The sequence below is a fragment of the Nerophis lumbriciformis genome, linkage group LG12 (assembly GCF_033978685.3).
Source record: "Nerophis lumbriciformis linkage group LG12, RoL_Nlum_v2.1, whole genome shotgun sequence".
In the NCBI taxonomy this organism is placed as follows: domain Eukaryota; kingdom Metazoa; phylum Chordata; class Actinopteri; order Syngnathiformes; family Syngnathidae; genus Nerophis; species Nerophis lumbriciformis.
This window is the reverse complement of record NC_084559.2, coordinates 18,741,085-18,761,461: the sequence shown is the minus strand read 5'-3', so window position 1 is coordinate 18,761,461 and position 20,377 is coordinate 18,741,085. Positions and strand designations below refer to the sequence as shown.

The 20,377-nt window shown below is 42.7% G+C and overlaps 1 protein-coding gene across 2 annotated transcripts in view; it reads right to left on the bottom strand.

Annotated features, from left to right (window-relative positions):
* Positions 1 to 4,589: 4,589 nt before the first annotated feature.
* Positions 4,590 to 20,377, bottom strand: part of LOC133623067 (tetraspanin-15) — a 35,276-nt gene continuing 19,488 nt past the window's right edge. Inside the window, exons 7-8 of one of the 2 annotated variants that reach the window (XM_061986002.1) lie at positions 14,275 to 14,391; positions 4,590 to 7,551 (exon numbers count right to left, since the gene is read on the bottom strand). In XM_061986002.1, coding sequence (XP_061841986.1) covers positions 7,216 to 7,551; positions 14,275 to 14,391 — 453 coding nt within the window. In that variant the 3' untranslated portion in view covers positions 4,590 to 7,215. The remainder of the gene's footprint in view (positions 7,552 to 14,274; positions 14,392 to 20,377) is intronic. The other variant, XM_061986003.1, reaches the window with a different exon arrangement.

The window sequence follows — 20,377 nt, the reverse complement described above, 5'->3', positions numbered from 1 at the left end:
TAGGGCCAATTTAGTGATGCCAATCAACCTATCCCCAGGTGCATGTCTTTGGAGGTGTGGGGGGCGGGGTTGAGGTGGGCGGGGTTTGGTGGTAGCGGGGGTGTATATTGTAGCCCGGAAGAGTTAGTGCTGCAAGGGATTCTGGGTATTTGTTCTGTTGTGTTTATGTTGTGTTACGGTGCGGATGTTCTCCCGAAATGTGCTTGTCATTATTGTTTGGTGTGGGTTCACAGTGTGGCGCATATTTGACACAGTGTTGAAGTTGTTTATACGGCCACCCTCAGTGTGACCTGTACGGCTGTTGATCAAGTATGTCTTGCAGTCACTTTTGTGTGTATGCAGAAGCCGGCACGCTGTTTGTATGGTGAAAAAGCGGACGCCAAAGGCAGTGCCATCAAGGCACGCCCTTAATATTGTTAAGGGAAATCGGGAGAAATTCGGTAGAATGGTTGCCCCGGGAAATTTTCGGGAGGGGGCACTGAAATTCGGGAGTCTCCCGGAAAAATCGGGAGGGTTGGCAAGTATGTCGACCCGTTACGTACCTTGTTGGAGCCTGAAAAGGTACCTTGCTGCCTCTCCACCCGGGAGACGCCGCCGGAAGATCTGCCTCAGATACTTGGAAAAGGCGGCATGTGAGGCGCTTAAGGCGGTCTTAAGGCCATTGCCTATGTACCTGCACGGCGAGATAGGTGAGAGATTACAAACGCCACTTTATCCCGCTCAGAGATCAAAGTGTCAAAAACTGGCTTACGTCGTCTCTCTCACCGGTGAATCGTTCAGGCCCTGATAGCTGCAGGTTGCCGGCTGGAGCGGCTTGTATAGGCTGGGCGGGTGCCATGTCAGGCATGGCACTTGGGGTGGGCACGACCGTGGCCAGGAGTGTCCTGTGTCCTGGGCATGACGTTAAAGTGCATCCGGCAGTGGAGGCTCCTCTATGGGGTCTTGGGGCACTAGGAGGTTAACCCCTTTACTACTGTTACCCCAGGTGGCCCTTGGCAAAGGCCTAGTACCTGACTTCCCCCTAGCCAGGGATACGGTGAAGACCTCAACGGCGGAGCAGGCGGAAGGCGGTAGATTTAAGAACTACCACAACGGCTGCGACGGCGGAAGAAGGCTGCAGCAGAAAAGGGTCCCCAGTCGTCTTGGACTCCATGCCACTGGACTCTGACCCGATTCTGTCAAGGATCGTGGGGTGACTATCTGTGCAACAGTCTCCCCACGTTAAACTAAGGCACGCACAGGCATCCTCCATAAAGGGATACACCCCTACCAGGAGGATCGTCATACTCGTTCGAGTGACCGCCGATGACGATGATGGCCAGGAGTGTGTTGAGGCGTTCCAACATGGTCTCTTGACGCTCCGACAGGCCATGTATACCTCCGCTCAAGAGGTTTAGCTGGTTCCTCTGCTGGTTGATCCAATGCTTGTCTCATAGGCATACTTGCCAACCCTCCCGATTTTTCTGGGAGACTCCCGAATTTCAGTGCCCCTCCCGAAAATCTCCCGGGGCAACCATTCTCCCGAATTTCTCTCGATTTTCACCCGGACAACAATATTAAGGGCGTGCCGTGATGGCACTGCCTTTAGCGTCCTCTACAACCTGTCGTCACGTCCGCTTTTTCACCATACAAACAGCATGCCGGCCCAATCACATGTTGTATGCGGCTTCTGCATACACATGTAAGTGAATGCGAGTCATACTTGGTCAACAGCCATACAGGTCACACCGAGGGTGGCCGTATAAACAACTTTAACACTGTTACAAATATGCGCCACACTGTGAACCCACACCAAACAAAAATGACAAACACATTTCGGGAGAACATCCGCACCGTGACACAACATAAACTCAACAGAACAAATACCCAGAATCCCTTGCAGCCCTAACTCTTCCGGGCTAAAATATACACCCCCGCTACCACCAGCCCCCCCAATCTCCCGAATTCGAGGTCTCAAGGTTGGCAAGTATGCTCATAGGCTCTGTGTCCGCGGGTTCCATAGTCTGGCTGGAGCTTTTCTGTTGAGTGCGGGTGTTGTGGATCCCAAAAATGCAGAGATGGTTAGCGTTTGGCAAAAGGTCTTCCTTTGTATTGTGGATGAAACACAATAAGGCAGCCAACGAAAGGCGATGGCGGCAAAAACTAACACGCCACGAGAAAACTACAAAGAAAACCAAAGTACACAAATAAGAACACTAAGCAAGGTTCGGAAGGTACTGGGCAGACATGGGAAACCGGGCATGTAAAAAAACTAGGACTTTCTCCTGCAGGATCCACGGAGGACGTGGCTGTGGTGACTGCATACAAAGCTCCGGCGCCCACATGCTGCACCAGCACGGTTAGGTAGAGGGACTCTAATTAGAACCAGGTGTGCCCTGCTGTCTGGAGCTGGCTGCTGTGGGAGAGAGAGTGAGAACAGGTGCAGGGACAGAGGAAAATAACACACCAGGACCTAAGAATACCACATTTATGTCAACATGTGTCATAGCATTGTCAACTTTCTCATTACCATTAAGCAGCATGAAACGACAATAGGAAACATAACGACTGTCTCTCGTTACACAGCATTAAAATGTGCACACACACTTCCTGCTCAGTGCAAAGAATGCTTCAAAATAAGTGCATGGCAGTGTTATTCTGGGTTCTACTACAGTCACAAATATTTTTTAAAGATTATTTGAGATATTTTACACAAGTATGAAAGCTTAACTGTCACAGTGCGGCTATTAGGGCATAGGACAAAATAACTGCAACAGCTCTGTTAGATAAGAATATTAACCTCTTGAGGCCCAAGCTGTTTGTTAACATGCTTTTTTAATTTCTCTTTGCTATTTGGGCTTATTGGACCCTAATTAGAATAAAAACTAAAAATCATCTTTTGATATGATGTACTTAGTCCATATGTACACAAACGTGTACTTCATAGTGACAGGCTAATTTGTATTTTTACACTTTTTTTTTCCAAATTCCATTGTATGTTATACTCTTCTGACACCACCAGATGGCAGTATAAGTGTCCATATGTCGGCATAAGACCCCAATTCAGTAGTGTACACAATTTTGGAAATAAGAGCTAAAAGGTGCTGTCCACGCATGTGGCCACTAAGGCCTTTAGAGGTTAAATATCATATGAAAGACGTTCAATTAGTTCACCTGCAACTGCACTGCGTTATTGATACAAACCGACATACGTATTTGGCCACGCAATCACTGATTTTCAGCTATAAAATCAACCCACTCGTCTTGTAAGAAATAAGAATGACAAGATTGTGACTGTTATGGAAGTTGCTTTTGACATGTTTGAAGAGAAAAAGACCATCATCCAACTGTTCCATGACGTCAGAAGTATACAATCGTCAATTTGTCGTTGCAAAGTGTATGTGTTCTAGGGGTGTAACGGTGCGTGTATTTGTATTGAACCGTTTCGGTACGGGGGTTTCGGTTCGGTTCGGAGGTGTACCGAACGAGTTTCCACACGGACATATTAAGTAGCCGCCTCCGCTTCCTTCTGCCTCTGTTTCTGTCAGTCCTCTACACAGCACCCAGCATTGTCCCACCCACACAACCATCTGATTGGTTACAAACAGAGCGGTAACAGCCTATCAGCAGTGCGTATTCAGAGCGCATGTAGTCAGTGCTTAGCGTCTAGCAGGTAAGCATCAGGCAGCGGACTCTCATCAAATTATAATAAACACCTCCCAGTCAACTACAAGTAACATCACTATGAGCCCGTTGACCTTCTAGAAATGTAAAAGGCAGCTCAGCTCGCTCGCAGTCCTGGCTTGAGGTGAAGGCTAATTCGCTTTTAGCGTAACGTTAGTTCATTTTGCGGTGTGTGTGTTACGGACAGCAAAGCCCTGTTGTCTGTTATTTCACTTTACCTTTTTCTGTGTTGATCGAGCTGTGTTGAAGCAGCAAAAAAGGACATTATGTTAAATGAAAAGTTTCTGTCTCTGATAGTTGATATAATAATGTAACTGCATGGTTAAGCCTACATGAACTCCATGGTGTTCAGGGATGAATAGTCTCTCCTATTGCTATTGTACCATTTTTTCAGCAATGGTTACATTAATCATTAGTAATGCAGCAGCCTAGTTTTGAATGGCGGGGTCCCTGCTATCACATGTTGATAAAAATATAACATTTACATAATAACAATCAACTACAGGCTTCCCAAATGCTGTATTAAATTAAGCATGATGAGTTGACTTGAAACTGTTTAATGTTGCACTTTTTATATGTAGAAGAAAAGTTTTGTCATTGTATTTAATCTGAGCAACAACTTGAGGCAGTTTAATGTTGATTAACGTGGGCAGAATTATTATAGTGTTCCCAATGTTAAAAGGATAAAGCCATTGTTTACAAATTTGGTAAATAACCAAAAAATTTATATTTTGTTGTTTTCTTTCTGTACCGAAAATGAACCGAACCGTGACCTCTAAACCGAGGTACGTACCGAACCGAAATTTTTGTGTACCGTTACACCCCTAATGTGTTCTCTTCTTTACATTTCTTTTTTATTGGAAAAAAACGGTACTGCTAACACACACACACACACACACACACATGAACACAATGTGTCACACAAATCAGTAGACAAATTCAGGTTTATTACCATGAGCAGTAGTGTTGGTACAAGGCAGGAGCTGAAGGGAAGCTCAAAACAGTGGTCTGGGAAAAACACTGTCAAAGTACTGCTTTTAAACAGAGTTGTAGCCTGTTTTTTCCCTTTAGTTGTCCCTTTGAGAGATGGACAAAAATAAAAAAGCATGAAGTTAAAAGAAAAAAAGCTGTAAACCTGAACCGTTGTTCCAAAGTAAACCAAGTATCATAAACCCGCTTATGGTCATACACAGTACAAAACATGCATTCTTGTTATTCCACAACTATCAGTTTTACAAAGTACACAGACCGCACAAATCAAACTCATGAAAAAAAAAGGTATAACACAACCTGTACACACGCATGACATACTTGGCTAGTCCTATTTTTCCACACACTGAAAAACTCTGCAGTGAATTTTTGTACACAAGATGTCCTCTTGACTACACGGCTATTTGGAAAACAGCCTGAGGTAAGCTTTAGCACATGAGACATTGCTCAATTTCAAAGGCTCAACTTGAATTAAATGGGCTGTAATGCCAAAAAAAATCCCAGAAAACCAAACATCACAAATGAGACAAAAAAAAAAAAAAAGCAAATAAATTAGCAAAAGTTGATGCTTATTTTCAAGGTTTTCCAGACATAGGATGCAGGACATTTGATTTCCATTATATTATTATACTGTACGTTAAGCTGTTGAAGATAACAACTTTTGTAGTGAGCAGGGTTTAACCCTAACCGGAAGGCGCCATCACTCTTACTAGGAACATAGATTACTGTTTGGGTTTCACTTGACGAGCTACACAGGCGATTAGCGAGCCTCTTATTATTATATTTGATTATTTTTGTGATACAATGGAACCCCTTTTAAGTTGAGTTGTCCAACTGTTTGTGAGGCCGTGAAGGCAACAGTGGGTGAGCTAGTGTGTGCCTGTTGATGCGAGAGCAGTGGCTGTTGAGACAATTTTGTTTATTTTTTTGCCGTTGCTTTGCTAGATAATATTTTGCTGATGTTAATTTGGCCTGACAGTAACCACTTTTTGTAAAATAAGGTGATTGTTGATGGAACACCTCCTTTTCATCTTTAAAACATCTCAGCGGAGATTTGAGTGTTCATCAATATAATATTTGTTGTGACCACTTCTTGACACCGGTCAAGTTGTATTGCAAAATGGTACAAAATAAATTATGTTATTTTAAGTTTAGGTTGGATTTCATTGTCTACGCTGCATGGATTTGCTAGTGCAAAGGATGCATGATCAGTGTAAAATTGCAGCGCTCTTGACTACAATTCTAAGTTTTACGGAAACACGCCAACTCTTTCCTGCGGTGGCTAACAATCTAAGAAAGACAACTTTATGTTAATTGCAGCGGTAGAATCTAGGGTAGAAGTGTCATTTTTATTTTGCACTGAACAGGAAGTCACTGTGTGCACGTTTTCATGCTGTGTGCCTGCTTTGTCTGCTTGCCTCACCATCAACCCTTAATGACAAGTAGAGACACACACAGTCAATTATTTAAAGAATGTATTTCTTGATAATTTTTGTTAGAATAATTGTTTCTAAGTTATCACAAAAACTTTGTGTTACATTGAGTTCCTGGCAAGAAGACAAAAGCTGTCGTTGAAACCTACCAAGAAGAAGGTTCGTAAAACTCCACTGTGTAAGGGGGAAAGCAACTTGAAGGGTTTTCTGTTTTTCTTTCATGTATGGTAATCAACAGAAATATATTGTTCTAACCCAAGGACTTCAAAGCGGAGAGAAGGCAGGATCTGCCCAATTTCCAGACGACCTCTTTTTTAACCTCCTTTTTCCAACTGTTTTACGAACGTCTTTTTGAACTGTTTTACGAACCTGTTTTTGAACTTGTTTACGACCTTTTCTTTTGAACTGTGGTAACCAAAGGCCACGCTGTTTACGACCCACTTCCCTCTGGAAGCAGCTGTGGTCATGTGGTCGGAGAAAGTAAAATAAAGAAGGAGGAGTACAATCTTTCGCCAGAGCCTGCTGGAGATTGTACAAGAGTACAGTGTCCCAGCGTCTCTCCTCAATTGAGTCCAAATTGAATTCTGTCTCTGTTTAATTATTTGCCTCTTGTCTTGTTTATTAATAGATGTCATCAATGTTTGAACCTGACAATTTTTATTTAAAAAATATCAGTAACTCATAAAAGTTTGTCAAAAAATTGTATAATGTAAACTACTGGTTTTAGCTCTCAACATTTTATGTAGTGGTCAAAAGTGGTCCACCACGACTTAAGTGGGCACTTAGTAGTAAAAGTGGACGACGGACCAGGACTTATCGACTTGAAGGGGACCGACTTAAATGGGTTCCATTGTGTCAAACACGCAATAGTCCAACGTTTGATCTCATTAATGTGGATGTAAACGTCCATCGTGTTTCATGTGTAATTTCATGTATAGAATAGTCAATAAAAATCAAGTTTGAACAACCCTGCTCTTCGTTTGTTGGTGGAATTCTTAAAAAGTGACAAGGTCTTTTGGATCAGTTTGGCTGAGCAACTTCCCTAAATCCGACAGCAGAGGTTTAACCCTTAAGTAGTGCAACACAAATCAAACAAATACAAATTTTACAAATGACGCATGAAGACTAATTAGTGTTCCCTTTTCAGTTTACGTCCAACATCTACCTCGTCCAGCCCGGTGGTCGATCTGGACTGTTGGAGATGGAGGAGCTGAGAATGAGTGCGAGGCGGCTGCTTCTTCAGCTTCTGCAGGTGAACATCAATGGGGTCCAGATCGGGTTCGGCGACCGGAATGGGCAAGTAGCCGCCGTCTCTTGGCAGGCACATACAGCAGCCGGCACCAGCCAGGTCCAGCTCGTTGTACTTGAACTCCAGCTTTTTCAGCTTGAAGTCCACCATGTCAACTGACTGGCTCATTTCCACCAGGAGGTTCCAGAAGAGACAGGTCAGGACAATGCCCAACAGCTACGGGAACAGACGCAAACGTGTTCATTTTGTGATGTTTGTTATGCTTGGCAAGTGTTTGTGAGCTAAATAATACACAATGAACAAAATATGGACACATGCTCCCATTTTTCATTATTAGAACTCAAAGATCAAACAAAAAAGGCTATTTCTGTCCAATACTGTAAACAAATCTGTCTAAATCTGCAAGTGAGCACTTCTACATTGCCTTCACAGGTGTGGCATATCAAGATGCGGATTCGACAGAATGATTATTGCACAGGTGTGTTTTAGGCTGGCCACTGAAAAGGTCACACTAAAATGTGCAGTTTTACTTCATGAGAAGTGGGGTCAAAAATCAGTCTATATCTGGTTGGACTACTATTTGCCTCACAATGCAACTCACCTTCTTTGCAAACAGTTGGTCGGTTCAGCAATGCTTTCGTTAGCAGCTGTGCAGAGTGCTATTTTGTTAGCATTTGTGTTTTTGTTTTATTGAATTCCACAAAGCATCCCCTCTTTATATTTCACCGCTTAATGCAATCACAAGATTGATTGATTGATTGATTGAGACTTTTATTAGTAGGTTGCACAGTACAGTATATATTCCGTACAATTGACAACTAAATGGTAACACCCGAATAAGTTTTCCAACTTGTTTAAGTCGGGGTCCACGTTAATCAATTCATGGTATTGCATTAAGTACCGGTACTCAAAAGCCAAACATGAGTATGGCTTTGAGTACTTAATGCAATCTTCTCATGGAAATGTTGTCCGTGCAAGAGGGACGTGTCCGCCAGCTGGAGCAGATTATCAGTGTAACCTTAGATGTTGCAAACATACCCTTTTGTGTGTATTTCTGGGGCCTGTCCACTAGACATTGACGTTAACCTTAAGGAGCTGACTCGCAAGAGGCCTAGACACTGTCGACAGGCTAATCACAAGACCCGATGCAAGATGGCGCCAGTATGTGCTTTGGCCTGCCGTCTCTCGCTGTCAGCTCTGTTCGTTTTTGTGTTTTTTGCGTCTATTTTCGTCTCTGTCAGCTCACTGCTTGTGTATGACCGCCAAACACTGTTGGATCTTTGCCCCTCTCCCACTGATATGATCAACTTCGACGTTGGTTTTTCGACGTCCCAGTCAGCTTTTTCACCTGGCCGGATTCCTGCCTTCCTTTCCCGCCCCCTGGCTCCTCTCCCCCGGCGGAAGCGTCTCCGGCGCCGCGGTAAACGTGGCGGCCAGCTGGTGAAAGTTAGGGCACTCCTGGCCCGGCTTCCCGTGGCTCCCCGAAGGATGAATGGTGCGGTATCCGGTCTCCTCCTGCACCCACGCTCGCTCGATCCGATCGGCTCCTGGCTGGTTCCTATCGTTGGTTTGGAGGAAGAAGCTTGCCGTCGTCGCTCCTGCTGTCCCCGCCCCCGGAGGCGCGGGGTGGATCACCGCCACCTGCGGGCTGTGTGTCGGGCCCCACCCGGATTAATTGCGGCCTTGGACGTGCTGGCCCCCGCCAGGTTCGGTCTTGTGAACGCAAGATCTTTGACAAACAAAACTTTTATCCTGAAGGATTTCTTCACTTCCCGCGGACTGGACTTCCTCTGTGTGACGGAGACATGGCTGAGAGCCGGTGAGTCCGCCCCTCTTAATGAACTTCTGCCTTCGGAGTGTTCCTACTTTAATTCCCCACGGCCGTCCGGTCGAAAAGGAGGAGGATTAGCAGTCGTTTTTAAAAATGACTTTAAATGCCGTCAGATCCGCCTACAATCCTCCTTTTCAAGCTTCGAACTGTGCATGTTTGAACTGGGTCTTTCTGATGTCGTCCTGTGTGCCGTCATCTATCGACCACCCAAGTACCACAAAGACTTTATAACTGACTTTTCTGAATTTCTGGCTGAAATCCTGCCCAAATATGATCGTGTCCTTATTGTGGGTGATTTTAATATTCACACCTGCTGCCCAGATGAGCCGCTTTCCAGGAGCTTCCTGAATATAATCGACTCATTTAACTTTGTACAGTCTGTGTGTGGTTCTACACATGAACGCGGGCATACACTCGATTTAGTGCTCTCGTATGGTTTGTGTGTTTTTAATTTGGACATTTGCGACGCTGTGTTCTCTGATCACATGCCGATCCTGTTTGATATTGCCACGCAGTGTCCAGTTAAATTGTGCGCACCGCCCCAACGCTCTCGCATGTTTAATTCTTCGTCTCCTGCTCGGTTCTCCTCTATTTTTTTGACTCTTTGTGATGATAATTCTGCAGCATCTGTGTGTCTGAATACTGAAGAGTTGGTTTCTGGGTTCAACTCTATCTGTTCACAAACACTGGACACGATCGCGCCTTTCAAATGCCGCCGCGCTAAAACCACGCCTCAACCCTGGTTGAATGACGTCACTCGGGCTGCCAGGCGCGTATGTAGAAGAGCAGAGAGAAAATGGAAAAAAGACAGGCTGCATGTGTCCTTTGCCATTTTTAAAGAAAGCCTGTTTTCCTTTCAGATGACTGTAAAAGCAGAAATGAATATATATCTATCTCAGATTATATCTTCTAACTGTAACAACCCCAGAGTTCTGTTTAAAACTATTAACACTGTCATTGATGCTCCCAAATCTGCTGGTTTTGATGCTTCTTTTGAATTCTGTGAAAATTGTCTCCATTTTTTCACTGACAAAATTGTGTCAACTAGAGCCAGTCTATCTCAGCCTTCATATGACCCTTCTGTTCCCCTGCATTTCTCTTCTGTTTTCCATCAGTTTGAGCCGGTGTCCTTTTCTTTTTTAAGTGACACAGTTAGTCGTATGAAGCCCTCTGGTTCTCCTGCAGATGCCCTCCCACCTCGCCTGTTTAAGGAGGTACTTGCTACTATTGGATCAAGTGTCCTTAACATTATCAATAGTAGCCTCTCTTCTGGAATAGTTCCAGTAGAGTTTAAACATGCAGTGGTACGACCTCTACTTAAAAAACCCAGCCTCGACCCCTCTCTCCTCTCTAACTTCAGACCTATCTCTAATCTTCCATACATTTCCAAAATATTAGAGAAGGTTGTCTACAGTCAGTTGCTGCCCTTCTTAGAGGATAATGGTATCACTGAGCTGTTCCAGTCCGGTTTTAAAGCCCTCCACAGCACAGAGTCAGCGCTTCTAAAAGTTTTTAACGATATCCTCCTGTCCACTGATTCTGGTAAATATGTTGTCCTGGTGCTTTTAGATCTGTCTGCTGCGTTCGACACCGTCGACCACGCCACCTTAATCACTCGTCTTGAGAACTGTGTGGGCATTAAGGGCGCCGCCCTCAACTGGTTCCGGTCGTACCTAACCGACAGGAGTTTTTGTGTAAAAGTAGACAGTTTTATGTCGTCCACAGCTCCTTTACCACATGGGGTCCCCCAGGGTTCAATCCTTGCCCCAATTTTATTTGCGCTTTACCTTCTCCCCCTTGGTTCTATTTTTAGGAAGTACAGTATTGCATTTCATTTTTATGCCGATGATTGCCAGATTTATTTTCCCATGGCACAAAATAACACGGTTCAAAGTCTTATTGACTGCCTGCACGACATCAAAGTCTGGCTTTCAGCTAACTTCCTGAGCCTAAATGAAGACAAAACAGAAGTTATGTTGTTCGGTCCAAGTCGCTCTCCCTCCCCCAACGTTGACCTCGGCACTCTGACCCCGTATCTCAGCGACTCTGTCACAAACCTGGGGGTAAAGTTTGACTCAGATTTTAAATTCGAAAAACAAATCAGCAGCGTCGTTCAAAAAAGCTTTTATCAATTACGCCAAATAGCGAAAGTGAAACCGCTTTTATCAAGACATGATCTTGAGAAATTAATCCACGCTTTTATCTCGACTCGTCTTGATTACTGTAATGCCCTGTATGTTGGCATTAGCCAGGCCTCCCTCGCCCGCCTGCAGCTCGTACAGAACTCTGCTGCTCGTCTGCTAACACAGACCCGCAGACGTGAGCACATCACCCCTATTTTAGCGTCCCTTCACTGGCTCCCTGTGCGTTACCGAATACATTTTAAACTCCTTTTATTTGTTTTTAAATGTCTAAACAACCTCGCGCCAACCTATCTCTCCGACCTCCTTCAGCCTTACTGCCCCACCCGATCCTTAAGATCAGCCGATCAGCTGCTGTTGACGGTCCCTGACACAAGGCTGAAGCTTAGAGGTGACAGAGCTTTCGCCGTTGCTGCTCCCAAGCTCTGGAACGACCTACCCCTGAGTGTTAGACAAGCCTCCTCTCTTCCTGTTTTTAAATCTCTCTTAAAAACATACTTTTATTCCATGGCTTTTAACACTGAGTGATATCCATCCTGCAATGGCGCCCCATAATACACCTGCTGTGATCCTGTTTTTATGTTTTTATGTTTTTATTAATTCTATTTTAATTATTTATTTTTTATCATGTTCTGTTTGTGTTGTGTTGTGTTTGCTCGGTACTCGTTTTATCTTTTAACCTGCTCATTGTACAGCACTTTGGCTACCCCTGTGGTAAATTTTAAATGTGCTTTATAAATAAAGTTGATTTGATTTGATTTGATAGTTACTCGAATATACACGTTGGCTTTAATTACACTAGGATGAGACAATCGGAGATTACAACGAAAAACATCGCTCGGATTTGTTAACTCGATAGGAAGTAATTGTCTCTGGTCCCCCGACTGGGAGAGGCAATGGTGAACGATATAGCAGATTAGTTTCGTTTAACAGGTGGCTGGCTAACTTTTGTAGTGAGCAGGGTTTCACCCTCACCGGAAGGCGCCATCACTCTTGCTAGAAACATAGATTACTGTTTGAGTTTCACTTGACGAACTACACAGGCGATTAGCGAGCCTCTTAGCCTGGGTGCAGAGTCAGTTAAGATAGAACTAACCAGCGCCAGGCTGGAAAATTCCTGCACACTTTATAGTAACTCTCACGACTCGACCAACTTTCTGGGAAACTCAATAAAGGAGCTGTTTGTAAAACAAAGTCTGAACGTCATTAAAACAACTAACTTTTGACACTCCTTCGACTACCGTCCTTATACGCTGCAACATTCCACTAAAAAAACATGGAAGTGACATTTTGACGAAAACCTGAATGTTTAAAAACACGCTTTTCCGGTAACATTTGTCATGCTTGCTATTTGTATTACCTAATTACACATGCTAGATGAAACACATGTAAATATACAGTCTGAAAAATCAAAATGGTCATATATACCTGCGTATCGTGGCCACTTCTGTGGTTTCCCTTAAGTGGTCTCTATAGACAGGTTTGACTGTAGTAATAGTGTTATAATCTCTTTGTTCCGCTTTAAAGGCCTACTGAAACCCACTACTACCGACCATGCAGTCTGATAGTTTATATATCAATGAAGAAATCTTAACATTGCAACACATGCCAATACGCAATTTTAAATTTCCCGGGAAACTTCCGGTTGAAAACGTCTAGGTATGATGACGTATGCGCGTGACGTCAGTAGTTGAATCAGACATTTTGGAATAGGTCGGTCGCCAGCTTAAATCGTCTTTTTTCATCGCTAAATTCCACAGTATTCTGGACATCTGTGTTGGTGAATCTTATGCAATTTGTTTAATGAACAATGGAGACTGCAAAGAAGAAAGCTGTAAGTGCGATCGGTGTATTAGCGTCTGGCTACAGCAACACAACCTGGAGAACTTTGACTTGGATAGCAGACGCGCTATCCGACGCTAGCCGCCGACCGCATCGATGATCTGGTGAATTCCTGCGTCGCGCCGTCGATCGCTGGAACGCAGGTGAGCACTGGTGTTGATGAGCAGATGAGAGCTGGCGTAGGTGGAGAGCAAATGTTATTATCATAGCTCTATCGAGGTCCCGTAGCTAAGTTAGCTTCAATGGCGTCGTTAGCAACAGCATTGCTAGGCTTCGTCAGGCGGTACAGCATTGACCGTGTAGTTACAGGTCCATGGTTTAATAGTATTGTTGATATTCTGTCTATCCTTCCAGTCAGGGGCTTATTTCTTTTGTTTCTATCTGCAGTTAAGCACGATGCTATCACGTTAGCTCCGTAGCTAGAGATAAAAGTCACTGTGAATGTCCATTTCGCGTTCTCTATTCTCATTTTCAAGAGGATATAGTATCCGAGATGGTTTAAAATACAAATCCGTGATCCACAATAGAAAAAGGAGAGTGTGGAATCCAATGAGCCCTTGTAGCTAAGTTACGGTCAGAGCGAAAAAAGATATGTCCTGCACTGCACTCTAGTCCTTCACTCTCACTTTTTTCATCCACAAATCTTTCATCCTCGCTCAAATTAATGGGGAAATCGTCGCTTTCTCGGTCCGAATCGCTCTCGCTGCTGGTGTAAACAATGGGGAAATGTGAGGAGACTTTCAACTTGTGACGTCACGCTACTTCCGGTACAGGCAAGGCTTTTTTTTTTATCAGCGACCAAAAGTTGCGAACTTTATCGTCGATGTTCTCTACTAAATCCTTTCAGCAAAAATATGGCAATATCGCAAAATGATCAAGTATGACACATAGAATGGATCTGCTATCCCCGTTGAAATAAAAAAAATGTCATTTCAGTAGGCCTTTAAAGAAACTTACAATGGTCTGATGCAAGCTCTTCGTGAGAGGTGTTTCATTGTTGTCTACTTATTTTCAAGAAGCAGCAGTAATATCAAAAGAGAAAACAATTTCTCATAAACATACTGAAACACAAATGCTCTAATGAGAAAGGCTACAAACCAGTGTGTACCTCGAGTTTTAAATTACCTGCGGCAGCCCAATGGCACAGCACAGGGCGATGGTTATTCCAATGTTGTCAGTCATCCAAAGGTTGACTGCATGTATGCAGCCTCGCACGTGGATCACCTCCTGCAGGGTTTCACGCTGATGCACAGGCAAAAGACAGAAATACATCAATCTTCATTTGAAACCATGAACACTCTAAAAAAAAAATGCTGTATGCACATCAGTACACATGAATGTTCGGATTCTTCTGTGACCAAACTAAGAATGATGGTATCGGTCTGATACTGGCCAAAATTACTGGATCAAATGTTTTGGGGGTAGAATAAGATTCGAAAGCCTCAACTATCATGTAAATACTTAATTTAGAATTGCATGACATAAACAGACACTAGCTAACTAGTAGAATTAGCAGGAGTCAATTAGCCTCATGTTTGCTGTAGAGTTACATTATTTTCCAGGAAAACAAAAAGTAACAGTGCAATTTGTGGGACGTTAGCACTGGACTGAGGTTAGATACTACTCTAATAGTTTGTGGTTTACAATCACATTTCTGCCCTAGAATACACAAATTTTGTCGAATAATAAATGAACAGATGAACACGAACACTGTCATCTTCTGCGGGCCAAGACCAGCAAATGTATAGAAGATCAACATATAGATAAGATAAGACATTGGGTTCATCACTTCGTTGATTGTGTGTTTTTCCCCCTATTACAGATTTCAACCTGTCCTACATAGTTCTCCCAAATGTCACAAAAACCCTACCATGTGTAGAAACTGGAGACCTATGAGGTACTTTTCACAGTGCATGGACGACAAAGTCTTTAAAGACAAATGAGAGATAGCAGCATCTGCAGAGAGTCTCTCTGAAAACCTTCCCAGGTTTTAGGCCAGCAGGAGCAAAGTGGCAATATTTAGCCAGCAAATGACAAAGACATGTTGTTCAAGTGAAGAATTCACTGAAGATTGTAAATGACATGAATGGAACAGAGGAAACAAAGAAGAAATATATTTTCTGGAGAGTTCTCTTGTGGACATACTATAGCACCACTGATTGAGGCTTGTAAAAACAAGAAAGTCTGATCCATTTTACTGTCTGTTGTCACTCCAGTCAATTTGGTTTAGGCAAGCCATACCATAAAAGCTTAAAAGGTATTTGTCCTCGCTTCCCCAGATGCTGGACTTTGAAGTGTATCAAAAGGATATATTTGCTGATCAAAAGGAATTGTGGCAGTAGCAGTCCTATGGTACACATGGTGGGGTTTTTGTGACATTTGGGAGAACTATGTAGGACAGGTTGAAATCTGTAATAGGGGGAAAAACACACAATCAACGAAGTGATGAACCCAATGTCTTATCTTATCTACTCAGTGGCCTAGTGGTTAGAGTGTCCGCCCTGAGATCGGTAGGTTGTGGGTTCAAACCCCGGCCGAGTCATACCAAAGACTATAAAAATGGGACCCATTACCTCCCTGCTTGGCACTCAGTATCAAGGGTTGGAATTGGGGGTTAAATCACCAAAAATGATTCCCGGGCGCGGCCACCGCTGCTGCCCACTGCTCCCCTCACCTCCCAGGGGGTGATCAAGGGTGATGGGTTAAATGCAGAGAATAATTTCGCCACACCTAGTGTGTGTGTGACAATCATTGGTACTTTAACTTTAACTTTAACTTTAAAATTGTTCCAACAGGAAGTCTTGTGTACTTCAACCAATAAGTTAAGCTTACATATGAATCGGTGGCCAAGAACCCTGCAGCAACTGCAATCCTAACAGAAAAAACATCCCCCAAAACCATGTTGGTTGCCTGATGACAAACAACTGAGAAGCGAAATGAGGGAAGCAGTAGTGAGGGTAGCCAGGAGAAGTTCTGAACGTTTACCCCACTTGGAAAAGCATTTGTCTGCACCTGTTGATTGAAAAAAGGCAAAGTCCAGGTGATAAGGGAGTACAATGACAACATGGTTGGTATGCACCTCCGTGTCAGCATACTGAGCTTTTATTACAAGCTAAACCAAGAAATGGAGCATGTGTGTGATGGCCATCCTAAGAATAACAACAGTTCTCGGATTTCAAAATGCATCTGGCAAAAAAAAACAAAAAAAAACTTACTACACTGGCAAGAGAGTGTATGATAGTAAGGAGAGCAGTATCAGCCATCATGCCACAGCCAGAAGAATTGTTAAGAAAAAAATGCGACCAGGCACAATAGACTGCAGCGATGCACAAATGCTCAAATCAAAGTAACAAGGGAAAAACATAAAAGCAAAGTTTCAGTTACAAAATTCCCGAGCGCTGCTGTTCACTGCTCCCCTCACCTCCCAGGGGGTGGAACAAGGGCATGGGTCAAATGCAGAGAGTCATTTCACCACACCTAGTGTATGTGTGACAGTCAGTGGAACTTTAACTTTAAAGGGGAACATTATCACCAGACCTATGTAAGCGTCTATATATAGCTTGATGTTGCAGAAAAAAGACCATATTTTTTTAACCGATTTTCGAACTCTAAATGGGTGAATTTTGGCGAATTAAACGCCTTTCTATTATTCGCTCTCGGAGCGATGACGTCACAACGTGACGTCAAATCGGGAAGCAATCCGCCATTTTCTCAAACACATTACAAACACAGAGTCAAATCAGCTCTGTTATTTTCCGTTTTTTCGACTGTTTTCCGTACCTTGGTTGGTGTGTTGTCGGAGGGTGTAACAACACGAACAGGGACGGATTCAAGTTGCACCAGTGGCCCAAAGATGCGAAAGTGGCAAGAAATTGGACGTTTGTTCCGCACACTTTACCGACAAAAGCTATGCTACGACAGAGATGGCAAGAATGTGTGGATATCCTGCGACACTCAAAGCAGATACATTTCCAACTGGACTGGACAGATCAGCTTTCAGGAAAAGAGAGCGGATGAGGGTATGTCTACAGAATATATTAATTGATGAAAACTGGGCTGTCTGCACTCTCAAAGTGCATGTTGTTGCCAAATGTATTTCATATGCTGTAAACCTAGTTCATAGTTGTTAGTTTCCTTTAATGCCAAACAAACACATACCAATCGTTGGTTAGAAGGCGATCGCCGAATTCGTCCTCGCTTTCTCCCGTGTCGCTGGCTGTCGTGTCGTTTTCGTCGGTTTCGCTTGCATACGGTTCAAACCGATATGGCTCAATAGCTTCAGTTTCTTCTTCAATTTTGTTTTCGCTACCTGTGTCCACACTACAACCATCCGTTTCAATACATGCGTAATCTGTTGAATCGCTTAAGCCGCTGAAATCCGAGTCTGAATCCGAGCTAATGTCGCTATACCTTGCTGTTTTAACCGCCATGTTTGTTTGTATTGGCATGACTGTGTGACGTCACAGGAAAATGGACGGGTGTATATAACGATGGTTAATATCAGGCACTTTGAAGCTTTTTTTAGGGATATTGCGGGATGGGTAAAATTTTGAAAAAACATCGAAAAATAAAATAAGCCACTGGGAACTGATTTTTAATGGTTTTAACCCTTCTGAAATTGTGATAATGTTCCCCTTTAAGATGTCTGCCCTAGAGAAAACTGCTAAACTGCTTGCTGAAATACTAGAGCTAATTACATGCTGTAAAATCTAAAATACAGGGATTCCTCAACTTACGAGTACCTTGACTTTTGACTAATTTGAGATACGAGTTGTGTCTTGGCTTTTTATAATGCTTTTAGTTGGAGCATAGCTTACAAGCATTTTAGCTCTCGGTTATAGTAATATTTGTAACAAGTTTCTGCTGTTGGAGCAATGAAGATTTAATATATTATTACACCTTGCTGTTCCTGCTTCATTTACACAACAAACAAGACAGTTTGAGCAGTAAAGTGGCATTATATTGTTACACTGTGTTGTGCCTGCTTTGTTTATGCAAGAAACAAACATACGTTTTGTATTTCAAAGTTGATGTGCACACTCAGCGATCAACATCCTGCCCTCCAAACTGTTAAAAATACGCCCTGCCCGATAGCAGCCAACCTGGCAAGTCAAGCTCGCCGTAGGAACGAGTCTGTATTACACAAGCTGAAACAAGCCTTCGTGCATGCGGCCACAAACGCCCAGCATTTATTCAAAAGGAAGCTGCGTTTGAAATTTTTTTTGTCTCGTCCTAACTCAACAAACTGGAAGGTCAAGCAACAGCTTTGGTTCACAGATGATTGTTGTGTTGTCACCCCGGAACGTTGCCAGATGCCACGACACATGGCAGCTCTATGAAAAAAAGTCGCTAATAATAAGGAGTTAATACGCAGACATGGCACCACTGTGAATCAGCCTGAAACGCACGCATTATAGTAGTCCGATTCCAAGGTAAATGCTGTACAAAATTGATAAATTTCATAAAGTTGCTGTTGTTTTTTTGTAGCACATTATATTGCAATGCTTTTCAAACAGTATTTATGTTCTAAAAGTTAGTTTTCCTTTTAAAAGGCATGTTACATGTTAAAACTGTGATGAATGGATTCAAATTATTTCAATAAGCAGGGCTGCTTAGAGATATGGGGTTGGTCGTGGAATGGATCATGCTTGTAGGTTGATGTACCACTGTAAAATGATTTGTATACAATTCTAAAAGTTCAAGTAAAGTTGTTGATTTAGCTCCAAAGTGGGAAGGACATTTTTAAAAAATTGGATTGAAAGATACTTTGTGCTTCGGTTTTCGGGAGGATATTACCGTATTTTTCGGACTATAAGTCGCAGTTTTTTTCATAGTTTGGAAGAAATTATTAACACATTACCGTAAAATATCAAATAATATTATTTAGCTCATTCACGTAAGAGACGAGACGTATAAGATTTAATCGGATTTAGTGATTAGGAGTGACAGATTGTTTGGTAAACGAACAGCATGTTCTATATGTTATAGTTACCGTATTTTTCGGACTATAAGTCGAGGTTTTTTTCATAGTTTGACCGTGGGTGCGACTTATGTGTGAAATTATTAACATATTACCGTAAAATGTCAAATAATATTATTTATCTCATTCGCGTGAGCGACGAAGAAAATGTCCGCAATCGCCACACACACGTCAGCAATCGTCACTCACACGCCAACCAATAAGAATTCGGTGGGGGCGGGTCATGGCAGAAGTGCATTGTGGGTTTTGGAATGCTAACTGCTATATGCTATACGCTACTGCCGAAGCTATTAAAATAGATCACAGCAACTTTGGCGGTAACTTATAAAAACTGAGAAGGACTGAACTAAAATGGCACCGAAAAGGAAATCATATACTGCAGATTACAAGCTGGACGTAGTGAAATATGCACCAGAAAATGGCGATCGAGCAGCAAAAAGAATGGACGCTAGCAGCGCATACCAGGAGCGACACCGTGGAGGAAGATTTCATAGGATTTAGCTATCGGGAGTGACAGATTGTTTGGTAAACGTTTAGCATGTTCTATATGTTATAGTTATTTGAATGACTCTTGCCATGATGTGTTACGTTAACATACCAGGCACGTTCTCAGTTGGTTATTTATGCCTCATATAACGTACACTTATTCAGCCTGTTGTTCACTATTCTTTATTTATTTTAAATTGCCTTTCTAATGTCTATTCTTGGTGTTGGATTTTATCAAATACATTTCCTCCAAAAATGCGACTTATACTCCAGTGCGACGTATATATGTTTTTTTTCTTCTTTATTGTGCATTTTCGGCCGGTGCGACGTATATTCCGGAGCGACTTATAGTCCGAAAAATACGGTATTTGAATGACTCTTACCATAATATGTTACGTTAACATACCAGGCACGTTCTCAGTTGGTTATTTATGCGTCATATAACGTACACTTATTCAGCCTGTTGTTCACTATTTTTAAATTGCCATTCAAATGTCTTTTCTTGGTGTTGGGTTTTATCAAATAAATTTCCCCCAAAAATGCGACTTATACTCCAGTGCGACTTATATATGTCTTTTTCCTTCTTTATTGTGCATTTTCGGCCGGTGCGACTTATACTCCGGAGCGACTTGTACTCCGAAAAATACGGTAAGTGTGAAGTACACCTCGTGCAAGGAATTAAACTCCCATTTACTCAGATTTAAACGTTTACTTCTTTCAATAATGTGGTGTTTTTACTGTCTATATTAAGGAATGTACATC